Source organism: Triticum dicoccoides, chromosome 2B, assembly GCF_002162155.2.
Source record: "Triticum dicoccoides isolate Atlit2015 ecotype Zavitan chromosome 2B, WEW_v2.0, whole genome shotgun sequence".
NCBI classification, from domain to species: Eukaryota; Viridiplantae; Streptophyta; class Magnoliopsida; order Poales; family Poaceae; genus Triticum; species Triticum dicoccoides.
Genome location: NC_041383.1, coordinates 530,635,245 through 530,649,348, shown reverse-complemented (window position 1 = coordinate 530,649,348; position 14,104 = coordinate 530,635,245). Strand labels below are relative to the sequence as shown.

The 14,104-nt window shown below is 42.4% G+C and overlaps 1 protein-coding gene across 1 annotated transcript; it reads right to left on the bottom strand.

Annotated features, from left to right (window-relative positions):
• Nucleotides 1-793: 793 nt before the first annotated feature.
• LOC119367960 (BAG family molecular chaperone regulator 1-like) lies at nucleotides 794-2,322 on the bottom strand. Its single transcript, XM_037633333.1, has 2 exons — nucleotides 1,906-2,322; nucleotides 794-1,534 (listed from the first exon to the last, which is right to left on the bottom strand). The coding sequence occupies exons 1-2, from the start codon at nucleotides 2,189-2,191 to the stop codon at nucleotides 1,305-1,307; spliced, it is 516 nt and encodes a 171-aa protein (XP_037489230.1). The 5' UTR covers nucleotides 2,192-2,322; the 3' UTR covers nucleotides 794-1,304.
• Nucleotides 2,323-14,104: the final 11,782 nt, after the last annotated feature.

Genomic DNA, 14,104 nt, shown 5'->3' with positions numbered 1-14,104 from the left:
TCCATGTCGCTTCTGCCGCCATTGCTAGACCTCCTCCAACAAGAACCGACACACACATAAACCTCCTTTTCTCCTTCCATCGACTCCCTAGTGATCATACGCCAACATCCTCTTTTGCAACTCCACATTAGTATCAAAGCCTAACCCAATTACTAAGGGTACCGCATGATCTCTATGGGTGAATGGTGGGATCAAGCCCATGACTAGCTGCGCACGAGTCCAAGGGTTCCTTCCTGAAACTTTTAATCCAACCTTGCATGGAGTTCACGCCTAGCAAGGAAGAACGCGAGGTAGGTACCCCTCGAACTCCTTGAAAGGACGCAGTCCATGCTCCAACGAAGGAAGGATCAAGTTGTTCACAACCAGGAGACCAAGATAGGAAGGGATCGTACCGACTTAAGAGAGGGTATAAATAAGCACACGCCAAGTCCAGGAAGAGGACTTCACAACGGCAAAGATGACTGAATCGAAGCCCTAGTTTTAACATTGATTAAATTCAATCTTAGATAACCCGTCAAAATCGACAACCAAATTTCACATTGACTTCCTGCCAATGTTAGCGGACCCCTACTTCGTACTCATTGATATATTTCATTTCGGACACGCAGGATTAGGGTTGTTACTTGAATCCCAAGGGCCAATTCCTGGGTAAAATTGTCCCATGCCCATCAGTAACTTGAGTTTACGTCCCATTATCATAAAAATCAACGTAGATTACTGGACCGTTGTTGTTGTTCAGGTACTATGCGAACACTGTCAACATCTAGCACCAACTCCGGAAAAAACTTCTAAATGGAAAAAAGGACAACAAAAATGTGGTCTCATAACTTCATGGATCATGATACATTGATACATCTCATCCACAACAGAATTGCATGTAGCAAACAACTCCATATAGCCCACACTATGCCAGAGGGCACATGCCTTATCCAAGATTGCACTCTCCAATCTAACATAATAAGTACCACGCATGACATCCATAATTAGACTTGCAATTCCTGGAGGAGGCTGGCCCTTACAGCATCTAGAAGAAAGGACTTAAACTTGCAACTAGCTACAAATTGCACAACCATGCAATTATAATTAATTAAAAGTGATAGTACTCTAACTCTCACACGAGGAGGGCCTTTGCCCTTCCATTCCAATGGAGTGATGCTTAAGAACTGATCAGCAGGAGCGAACAACGCCATGCATCAGGTTCCAGATATGCTTTTTGTTAGCAATCTTGTGAGACCTGACTAGCTGATGCCTGATAGTGTGGTTGATTTAGATAACTGTTAGCGCGGTGGGAGAGGCCGGCCGGCCTACACCTTGATAAAAGTCTGATACGGGCTCTGCACGGCCTGGGCCGCGAGCGCTGCTCGGAGCTTGATGTCCTTGAGGGCAGGGTCCTCGAGGAGTAGCACCTTGTCCTTGTCGCTCACCCCAACCATGTGGAGGTGGTCGCTATCCTCCCTCTCCTTGCCCCTGAACAGCAGCCTCTGCTCCCTCGGCTCCAGCCCCGTCACCATGGATACTACCACCTTCAGCTCACCTGCACAAAATAATTTTTATAACACATGTTAGACCTTGATCCAGAGGAGTGTACTTGATTTACTATATTCAGTGATTAAAAAACACATTGCTTTGTACTACTCCGTACTAGATGGAGGAAAGTTCCGCTTAGGTTCCTACTCTGAACCATCGTGTGTACATTTTCTAGAAAAAATAGATTGAGTTTATGCTTTGTACTAAAAAACTATGAACCATCTTGTGCACGGTGGCAGGTCAGGAAGCCTTCCATCCGGCAGGTCCGTGCATTCTTTTTAAAAAATCACAAGGACGACGAACGACGCTATGATTTAGTACTCTATACTCTACTGATGGAGCTTCTAGGAAGATGGGGGTACTCTATGATTTACTCACCAAAAGTGCAGGTAGCTCCAATGGACACCTCATGCCAGGAGTACCCGGTGGCCACCTTGACTGTAATCACCTCGATGTCGCCCCTCCCGTCCCTCCTCTGCACCAGCATGCCCCCGGGCCGCACCTCCCACTCGATCTCCCCGCTGCCGCCGCCGCCACGGATGCCACCGGAGGCATCGCTGCCGTTGTCGCTGCTGCTGCTGCTGCAGCTGCTACTAGACCTCCTGATCTTGGAGGAGCTCCTCCTGAAGAGCCTCTTGGGATTGGGGCACCTCAGCTTCATCATGGTCGCAAATGGCAGCTAATCTTTCCGGGATAACTCTGCTGTTCCTTGCAGTTGGTGCTGAGGCGCAGTTGAGCTGGTGGTGGCTGTAGGAACAGGGCTTGCTGTGTACATATAGGAGGCAAGCTAGCTAGAGGGAGGCAATGGGGGGTGGCATGGCATGCAACAGGACAAGCTTTGGAAGCGTGCACCTGTTTGTGAAAGGCGTCAACGAAGGGGACACTACGACAGGCGAACTTGGCACCGTCCAAAGCGGCAGGCCAGGCTCTCAAAAGGAGAAACAACGTGTGAAAGGAAAGAGCTTCCCGACAGAGGAAATAAAAGAACACAAAATCAGTTACGGCGCTGACACACGGACCCGCGTTAACTCCACTGATATCGTTTCAGACTGTCACTGACGTGTGGGCCCAACAAAAATTGTCAATTGTTTGCACATATTAGTGTCTGTTAGGACAACTGCAATGCACATCATCAAATCGAACACACCAAACCGGATGAATTTTAAGAAAGTTCCACGCATCACACTCAAAACTGGACGATATGTAACAAGTTCTCCTAATAAAATAAAATCTCTACCTAATAATAAAGCACGTACGGTTTCTGCCGTTCGTCGCATCAATTTGCAAAAGAGCCCTTACGTTTTCATGAAATCAACCCGCAGTTCGGATTTAAGACACACCAAACCATTATTTTTACAGTTTTTTGAAAACCCCCCTGACTTTTTAGGTATTCCATCTGCGGATCATATTTAAGTCAAACAAATGCTTTTCTAAATCATCCATATCTTTTAAACCGTTACTCCAATTTAAACATGTTATATATGAAATTTGATTAGAAAAATATGTAGAATATGAATATAAGATTATTTTAATATGTTAAGTATTTATAAATATTATTTTGGAAGATATTTACTTCAAACAAATGGTTTTCTAAATTATACGTATCTTTTAAACCATAACTCCGATTTTAATATGTTATATATGAAATTTGATTAGAAAAATGTGCGAAATCTGAATATGATGTTAATTTTACCTGTTAAATATTTTTAAATATTGTTTTGGAAGAAAACTTATAACTATAGCGCATGATTCATTTTTCTCTCATACAGGCGGCGATCCGGATTGAAAATAAGCAACCATTATAATCATATAGGGAAAAGAAAACATCGAGAACTACACATGCATATCCCTGAATACGTCGCAGGGGAAAAGAATAGATTTCTCATCGCGAGTGTGAGTGAAAGCGAGAGAGAGGGAGAGGGAGGAGAGAGGAAGAGAGAGACGTCTTAGGATTAACCATATTCTAACATGTTTTGGTTTGTGTGAACACTAATGCCACTGCCGGCGAAGGTGAGTAGAAGGATAAGCGGCAACACAAATATGATGCATCGCCAAAATAAAGGAGATGTGCCTAGGTCTTGAGTGATGGTTGTTCGGTGAAGAGTATGTGTTGTGTTTTTTCTTCCGTTGCAACGCACAGACTCTTTTGCTAGTAAAACTAAACTACGCAAGGTACCGGACAGTGACCTCGTACGCATGGCCGCCTTGGCTGGTGGCACCTCCGTCGTGGTGTCCTTCGCCGTTGTTGCCATCAGAGTCATCCTCGTCATGTTCCTTCAAGTCAGGAAGGGCGTGTAGGGTCATGGCAGAACTGTTCGGTCACTGCCCTGGAGCTGGCGATCAGACGCGTCATCCTGGCAGCATTGGTCGCGGAGGCCTTGCCCTTGTTGCCAATGGCATGGGCGGCGTGCTCAGACTCGGCTAGCCTCACTTTGAGGAGCTAGTCACTAAGCATGCGCCATCGTCGAATAACGTCTGGGCGGTGGCCTAGAACAACATGAGGTCGGGGTCGGCGCCACATCTGGCGTTGCAAACGCGGCCTTGGATGTTACCTTCTCGTCCATTGCCATGGTGCCTCACAACATGTTGCCATCGTCGGGACCGATGTAATGCAGGATGTGCCCGTGTGTGTTCGCGAGCGCCGAGGAGAGCAACTCTTCTTGATGGCTACCGGGCACCACTGGCTCCATGTTGATTGACGACGGTGGTGGCGGCACCCTCGCCTTGCCTCGTCATAGACATCTTGGCCATTATGCCGACCGAATGAAGTGTCCAACCTGGCTGTGCAGCAGGAAGGGCGGCTCCTCCTTGATGTGACGTTTGATTTGGATGTCAGGGTATCACGGGGGTGGGGGAGGCTCCTCCTTGACACGACGGGGGCCGTCAGGGCGGCGCCGGACCACAGACGTGGCATTTACGCTCCAGCGCAAGTTCTTCATCGCCTGGTTCTCCTTGTTGTTGTGCATCGCCTCAGCGGGGAGGGGCGGTTGCTGCTGCTCCTCATTTTCCCATGAGAGCACGACTTCGTCCTTCCCAACAAAGCAGTGGAATACGATAGCCCCAGAGACCATGGGTGGAAACCCCATGATCCGGAGCTCCCTTCACAAGATCCACCGACTGGCGTCAAGAACCAATCGCTGCTGGACTTGCTCATCGCGGTGTGCAGTGGATATGAGAGGCGAGGCGGTGGTATGTGGAGAGGAGAGGAGATGGGGTTGGCCGGTGCGGCGCCTTCTTAAATAGCCGGTGTAGGTAGACCGATGCCGCTTCAATCTGGCGCAGCGGCCGGAGTAGGTTTCTTGATCGCCACGCCGATGTGAACGCTAGCGCACTCAACCCTCGGGTCACGTCTGTCTGCCCGACATCAATTCGGGTAGGCGGTCATTCGCTCTGCATTTGCACTAAGCGCCATGAATGTTTGATAACCCACAAGTATAGGGGATCACAACAGTTTTCGAGGGTAGAGTATTCAACCCAAATTTATTGATTTGGCACAAGGGGAGCCAAAGAATATTCTCAAGTATTAGCAGCTGAGTTGTCAATTCAACCACACCTAAAAGACTTAATATCTGTAGCAAAGTATTTAGTAGCAAAGTAGTATGGAAGTAACTGTAACGGTGGCAAAAGTAACAGTAGCAGTTTTGTAGTAATCGTAACGGTGGCAACGGAGAAGTAACTAAACAAAGAACAATATATGAAAAGCTCGTAGGCAATGGATCAGTGATGGATAATTATGTCGGATGCGATTCCTCATGCAACAGTTATAACATAGGGTCACATAGAACTAGCTCAATTTCATCAATGTAATGTAGGCATGTATTCCGAATATAGTCATACGTGCTTATGGAAAAGAACTTGCATGCCATCTTTTGTCCTACCCTCCAGTGGCAGCGGGGTCCTATTGGAAACTAAGGGATATTAAGGCCTCCTTTTAATAGAGTACCAGATCAAAGCATTAACACTTAGTGAATACATGAACTCCTCAAACTACGATCATCACCGGGAGTGGTCCTGATTATTGTCACTTCGGGGTTGCCGGATCATAACACATAGTAGGAGACTATTGACTTGCAAGATAGGATCAAGAACTCACATATATTCATGAAAACATAATAGGTTCAGATCTGGAATCATGGCACTCGGGCCCTAGTGACAAGCATGAAGCATGGCAAAGTCATAGCAACATCAATCTTAGAACATAATGGATACTAGGGATCAAACTCTAACAAAACTAACTCGATTACATGGTAAATCTCATCCAACCCATCACCGTCCAGCAAGACGACAGGATTACTCATGCACGGCGGTGAGCATCATGAAATTGGTGATGGAGGATGGTTGATGATGACGATGGCGATGGATTCCCCTCTCCGGAGCCCCAAACAGACTCCAGATCAGCCATCCCGAGCAAGATTAGGGCTTGGCAGCGGCTCCATATTGTAAAACACGATGAATCCTTCTCTTTGATTTTTTTTCTCCTCGAAAGTGAATATATGGAGTTGGAGTTGAGGTCGGTGGAGGTCCGGGGGGCCCACGAGGCAGGGGGCGCGCCCCCGGGGGGGCGCGCCCTGCACTCTCATGGACAGGGTGTGGGCCCCTAACGTTGATTATTTCGCCAATATTTTTTATTAATTCCAGAACGTGTCTCCGTGGATTTTCAGGTCATTTCGAGAACTTTTATTTTTGCACAAAAATAACACCATGGCACAATTCTGCTGAAAACAGCATCAGTCCGGGTTAGTTCCATTCAAATCATGCAAGTTAGAGTGCAAAACGAGGGCAAAAGTGTTTGGAAAGGTAGATACGTTGGAGACGTATCAACTCCCCCAAGCTTAAACCCTTGCTTGTCCCCAAGCAATTCAGTTGACAAACTGAAAGTGATAAAGAAAAACTTTTACAAACTTTGTTTGATCTTGTTGTTGCAAATATGTAAAGCCATCATTCAAGTTTTCATGAAAGATTATGAACTAACCATATTCACAATAACATTTAGGTCTCACATTTACTCATATTAATGGCATAATCAACTAGCGAGTAATAATAATAAATCTCGGATGACAACACTTCCTCAAAACAATCATAATATGATATAACAAGATGGTATCTCGCTAACCCTTTTTGAGACCGCAAAACATAAATGCAGAGCACCCCTGAAGATCAAGGACTCACTAGACATTGTAATTCATGGTAAAAGAGATCCAGTCATACTCAATGTAAATTAATAGCAATGCATGAAAATGATAGCGGTGCTCTCCAACTGGTGCTTTTTAATAAGAGGATGATGACTCAACATAAAAGTAAATAGATAGGCCCTTCACAGAGGGAAGCAGGGATTTGCAGAGGTGTGAGAGCTCAATTTTTTGAAATAGATATAAATACTATTTTGAGCGGTATACTTTCATTGTCAACATAACAACCGACAAATCTCGATATCTTCCATGCTACACACATTATAGGCAGTTCCCAAACAGAATGGTAAAGTTTATACTCCCCCACCACCAACAAACATCAATCCATGGCTTGTCCGAAACAACGGGTGTCGTCCAACTAACAACAATCCTGAGGGAGTTTTGTTTGCATTTATTTTGATTTGATTTGAGCATGAGACTGGGCATCCTGGTTACCGGCCATTTTCTCGTGAGTGATGAGCGGAGTCCACTCATCGTGAGAATAACCCACCTAGCATGGAAGATACACACGGCCCTAGTTGATACATGAGTTATTCGAGCATACAAAACAGAATTTCATTTGAAGGTTTAGAGTTTGGCACATATAAATTTACTTGGGACATCAGGTAGATACCACATATAGGAAGGTATGATGGACTCATATGGAATAACTTTGGGGTTTATGGAAGTGGATGCACAAGCAGTATTCCCACTTAGTACAAGTGAAGGCTAGAAAGAGACTAGAAAGCGACCAACTAGAGAGCGACAACAGTCATGAACATGCATTAATATTAATCAACAATGAGTGCAAGCATGAGTAGGATATAAATCACCATGAACATAAATACCATGGAGGCTATGTTGATTTTGTTTCAACTGCATGCGTGAACATGTGCCAAGTCAAGCCACTCGAATCATTCAAAGGAGGATACTACCCTATCATACCACATCACAACCATTTTAATAGCATGTTGGCACGCAAGGTAAACCATTATAAACTCCTAGCTAATTAAGCATGGCATGAGCAACTATAGTATCTAATTGTCATTGCAAACATGTTTCATCCATAATGGGCTGAATCAGGAATAGTGGACTAATCATATTTACAAAAACAAGATAGGTCGAGTTCATACCAGTTTCTCTCATCTCAGTCAGTCCATCATATATCGTCATTATTGCCTTTCACTTGCACGAACGAACGGTGTGGATAATAATAATAGTGCAGGTGCATTGGACTAAACAGGAATCTGCAAGCATTTAATACAAAGGAGAAGACAAGGTAATATGGGCTCTTGGTTAGATCATCAATAATGCATATGAGAGCCACTCAACATTTTCATCGTGGTCTTCTCCTCTCGACCCCCAAAGAAAAGAAAAGAAATAAAACTATTTACGCGGGAAAGCTCCCAACAAGCAAAACAAGAACGAGAAATCTTTTTGGGTTTTCTTAGTTACTACTATTAAAGGCATAGAAAGTAAACTAACTAAAAGCTACAGGTATATTTTTGGATTTTTCTTAAGATTTTTCAAGCACACAAGAAGAAGGCAAGAAAAGGAAATAAACTAGCATGGATGGTACAATGAAAAAGTATGAGCACCAACAACTAGAATGAGTGTGTGAACATGAATGTAATGTTGGTGAGAAATATGTACTCCCCCAAGCTTAGGATTTTGGCCTAAGTTGGTCTATGGCCACGCTGGCCTGGCGGATATCCAAAGTCATAGCTGGGGTTGTACTGAGATGCAACAGCTACTGCCTGAAGGGCTGCAGCTTGGAGGCCAGCTGCCTCCGTCCTCCTCTCGTACTCGTTCGCCTCCTCCCTTGTTATAAGATATCTCTTTTTTGCCTGAAAATTAAAGAAAGTAGGAGCAGGGAGGGCAACATGGATAGTACGCTGTCTGTCAAAGATTAGTCGGTACTGGAGGAACTGGCTGTTCCTCTCAAGAAACTGATGGCGAACCATAGCACTATAATCTAGATAAGCAGGTGGTAACTCCATATCATTGTCGTGTATGGGTACACCAAGATAATTAGCTACATGAGTTGCATAAATTCCACCAAACAAATCTCCATTTTTACTATTAAGGTGCAACCTTCGTGCAACAATGTCCCCCAAGTTATATTGTTTATCACCTAATACCGCACTCTTGAGGACACTAAAATTTGGAACGCACATGTGACAAGCCTCATCTTTACCGTTAATGCATCTACCTATAAAGAGAGCAAAATAATGTATGGAAGGGAAATGAATGCTCCCTATGAGAGCTTGTGTGATTTCTCTAGATTCCCCCACAGTGATACTAGCAAGAAAGTCTTTATATTGGTTCACTAACATTGCCCCACTGCGGGAGTTTACAAGCAGTATCAAAATGTTTTAGGTCCATGATATATGATTTATCTTAAAGATCAAATAAAATAGTGTGAGAATTGCACGAGGATGTAAATTTAAACCTCCTCACAATGGAATCAGTGAGGTAGTGGTACTGTAGGCACTTTTCTAACACGAAGGCCTCAAGATCAGCATTACGCATATACGCGTCAAATTCATCCTTGAAACCAGCTTGGACCATAAACTCTTTTAAGGGCCATTCACAAGGCCGCACTTGAGCTTCCCTCGGTGGTTCATTGTCAGGCTCACGTATCGCGAGCCTTGGTCCTTTATTCCTTGAGGAACCACCTTGGTACATTTTCCTATGCATTTTTCTTTCTCTGAAAAAATTCTGAAATTTTAGTGACTCAAAATAAAGTAAACCAAACTCAAAAAGATTGATAGAAACTACTCCCACAAGTGCATAGAGGCTATATCATGCAATAAACTACTTTTGACCATATAAATTTGACATGCAAGCTCAAGAACAAGGTCACCTTAGCAGCAAAAATTTGCAATACATAAAGCACTAGAACAAAAAATAATTGGACCATTGGAGGAGTCACATACCGAAGAACAATCCCCCAAAAACAGTTTTGTGAATGACGCTTTGAGCAAGGAGATCGAAAATGGCAGCAAGATGAGCTAGAACACGGGTTTGAGCTATAGGAGGATTTTTTTTCTGGAGGAAGACGAAGTGAGTGGGTGCTGGAATAAGTGGAGGAGGTCCACATGGGGCCCACGAGGTAGGGGGCACGCCCTAGGGGGTGGACGCACCCTATGCCCACGTGGCCAAATGGTGGGCCCCCTAGTGTGTTCTTAGTGCCAGAAATTCTTAAATATTCTACAAAAAATCATACTTCATTTTCAGGGCATTTGGAATTTTTTTATTTTTGGGGTATTTTTTTATTGCAAGGATAATTCAGAAAACAGACAGAAAATACTATTTTTGCTTTATTTATTCTAAATAACAGAAAGTAAAAGGAGGGTACAGAGAGTTGTGCTTTCTAACTTCATCCATCTCATGCTCATCAAAAGGAATCCACTAACAATGTTGATCATGTCTTGTTAACAAACTTCTTTTGAATAACATGAAACCGGAGAATTTTAGAATAACACTAGGTTACCTCAATGGGGATATGCATGTCCCCAACAATAAGAATATCATATTTCTTCTTGACAGTAGGAAGAGGGAATTCAAAACCTCCAATAGTAATTGTTGAAATTTTTCCAATAGAATTGATACAATGAACTTGCGGTTGTTTCCTCGGAAAGTGTACCGTATGCTCATTACCATTAACATGAAAAGTGACATTGCCTTTGTTGCAATCAATAACAGCCCCTGTAGTATTCAAAAAGGGTCTACCAAGGATAATCGACATACTATCGTCCTCGGGAATATCGAGAATAACAAAGTCTGTTAAAATAGTAACGTTTGCAACCACAACAGGCACATACTCACAAATACCGATAGGTATAGCAGTTGATTTATCAGCCATTTGCAAAGAGATTTCAGTAGGTGTCAACTTATTCAAATCAAGTCTACGATATAAAGAGAGAGGCATAACACTAACACCGGCTCCAAGATCACATAAAGCAGTTTTAACATAGTTTCTCTTAATGGAGCATGGTATAGTTGGTACTCCTGGATCTCCTAGTTTCTTTGGTATTACACCCTTAAAAGTATAATTAGCAAGCATGGTGGAAATTTCAGCTTCAGATATCTTTCTTTTATTTGTAACAATATCTTTCATGTACTTAGCATAAGGACTGATTTTAAGCATATCGGGCAAACGCATACGCAAGAAGATATGTCTAATCATTTCAGCAAAGCGCTCAAAATCCTCATCATCCTTTTCTTGGATGGCTTAGGAGGAAAAGGCATAGGTTTCTAAACCCATGGTTCTCTTTCTTTACCATGCTTCCTAGCAACAAAGTCTCTCTTATCATAAGGTTGATTCTTTGATTGTGGGTTATCAAGGTCAATAGCAGGTTCAATTGCTACATCATTGTTATTACTAGGTTAAGCATCAACATGAACATCATCATTAACATTATCACTAGGTTCATGTTCATTGTCAGATTGGGTTTCAGCATCAGAAATAGAAATATCATTGGGATTCTCAGGGGTGTCAACAACAGGTTCACTAGAAGCATGCAAAGTCCTATCATCTTTCTTTTTCTTTTTCTTAGAAGGACTAGGTGCATCAATATCAGGCCTCTAAGAATCTTGCTCAACTCTTTTAGGATGGCCCTCAGGATACAAAGGTTCCCGAGTCATTCTACCACCCCTAGTCATAACTCTAACAACATTATCATTTTTCTTATTATTTAATTCATTGAGCAAATCATCTTGTGCTTTAAGCACTTGTTCTACTTGAGTGGTAACCATAGATGCATATTTACTAATAATCTTAAGGTCACCTTTAACTCTAGACATATAATCACTCAAGTGTTCAATCATATAAGCATTACGTTTCAAATTGTCTACCAACATAAGCATTGAAGTTTTCTTGTTTAACAATAAAATTATCAAACTCATCCAAGCATTGGCTAGCAGACTTATAACGAGGGATATCACTTTCATCAAATCTATAGAGAGAATTTACCTTTACTACCCGTGTCGGGTTATCAAGACCATGTATTTGTTCAATAGGTGGTAAATTCTTAACATCTTTAGCTTTAATACAATTTTCTTTCATAGATTTCTTTGCCTCTTGCATATCTTCAGGACTGAGAAATAGAATATCCCTTTTCTTCTAGTTGGCTTAGGAGTTGGTTCAGGAAGTGTCCAATCATTATCATTACTCAATATATTATTCAATAGCAATTCAGCTTGCTCAACAGTTATTTCCCTGAAAACACAACCAGCACAACTATCCAGGTGGTCTCTGGAAGCATTGGTTAGTCCATTATAAAAGATATCAAGTATTTCATTTTTCTTGAGAGGATGATCAGACAAAGCATTAAGTAATTGGAGAAGCCTCCCCCAAGCTTGTGGGAGACTCTTCTTCAATTTGCACAAAATTATATATTTCCCTTAAGGAAGCTTGTTTCTTATGAGCGGGGAAATATTTAGCGGAGAAGTAATAAATCATATCCTGGGGACTACGCGCACAACCAGGAGCAAGAGAATTAAACCATATTTTAGCATCACCCTTTAATGAGAACAGAAATAACTTAAGGATATAATAATAACAATTTTTTTCCTCATGAGCAAATAGGGTGGCTATATCATTCAATTTAGTAATATGTGCCACAACAGTTTCAGATTCATAGCCATAAAAAGGATCAGATTCAACCAAAGTAATTAACTCAGGATCGACAGAGAAATCATAATCCCTATCAGAAATGCAGATAGGTGAAGTAGCAAAAGCAGGATCATATTTCATTCTAGCATTCAGAAACTTTTCTTTCAGCTTAGCTAACAGTTTCTTAAGATCATATCTATATTTGCAAGCAAAAAGGTCTCTAGCAGTTTCTTCATCCATAATATAACCTTCAGGAACATCAGGCACTTCATATATAGGGGGAGAATCTTCATCATCACTTTCATCAATATTATCAGTTTCAATAATTTCATTCTCTCTAACCCTAGCAAGTTGTTTCATCAAGGAATTCACCTAATGGCATAGTAGTATTGATCATAGAAGTAGTTTCATCATAAGCATCATGCATAGCAGAAGTGGCATCATTAATAACATGCGACATATCAGAATCAATAGCAGGTGTAGGTGTTGCAAGTTTACTCAAAACAGAAGGTGAATCAAGTGCAGAGCTAGATGGCAGTTCCTTACCTCCCCTCGTAGTTGAGGGAAAAATCTTGGTTCTTTCATCTTTCAAGTTCCTCATAGTGATCGGCGGATATAAATCCCAAGTGACTCAAAGAATAGATCTATGCTCCCCAACAACGGCGCCAGAAAATAGTCTTGATAACCCACAAGTATAGGGATCGCAACAGTTTTCGAGGGTAGAGTATTCAACCCAAATTTATTGATTCGACACAAGGGGAGCCAAAGAATATTCTCAAGTATTAGAGCTGAGTTGTCAATTCATCCACACCTGAAAGACTTAATATCTGCAGCAAAGTAGTACGGAAGTAACGGTAATGGTGCAAAAGTAAAACTAGCAGTTTTGTAGTAAACATAACAGTGGCAACGGAGAAGTAACTAAACAAAGAACAATATATGAAAAGCTCATAGGCAATGGATCAGTGATGGATAATTATGTCGGATGCGATTCCTATGCAACAGTTATAACATAGGGTGACGCAGAACTAGCTCCTATTCATCATTGTAATGTAGGCATGTATTCTGAATATAGTCATACGTGCTTATGGAAAAGAACTTGCATGACATCTTTTGTCCTACCCTCCCGTGGTAGCGGGGTCCTATTGGAAATTAAGGGATATTAAGACCTCCTTTTAATAGAGTATCGGACCAAAGCATTAACACTGAGTGAATACATGAAATCCTCAAGCTACGGTCATCACCGGGAGTGGTCCCGGTTATTGTTCCTTCGGGGTTGCTGAATCATAACACATAGTAGGTGACTATTGACTTGCAAGATAGGATCAAGAACTCACATATATTCATGAAAACATAATAGGTTCAAATCTGAAACCATGGCACTCGAGCCCTAGTGACAAGCATTAAGCATGGCAAAGTCATAGCAACATCAATCTTAGAACATAATGGATACTAGGGATCAAACCCTAACAAAACTAACTCGATTACATGGTAAATCTCATCCAACCCATCACCGTCTAGCAAGCCTACGATGGGATTACTCACGCACGGCGGTGAGCATCACGAAATTGGTGATGGAGGATCATTGATGATGACGATGGTGATGGATTCCCCTCTCTGGAGCACTGAACGAACTCCAGATCAGCCGTCCCGAGGAAGATTAGGGCTTGGCGGCGGCTACATATTGTAAAGGCGATTAATCCTTCTCTTTGATTTTTTTCTCCCGAAAGTGAATATATGGAGTTGGAGTTGAGGTCGGTGGAGGTCCAGGGGGTCCACGAGGCAGGGGGCG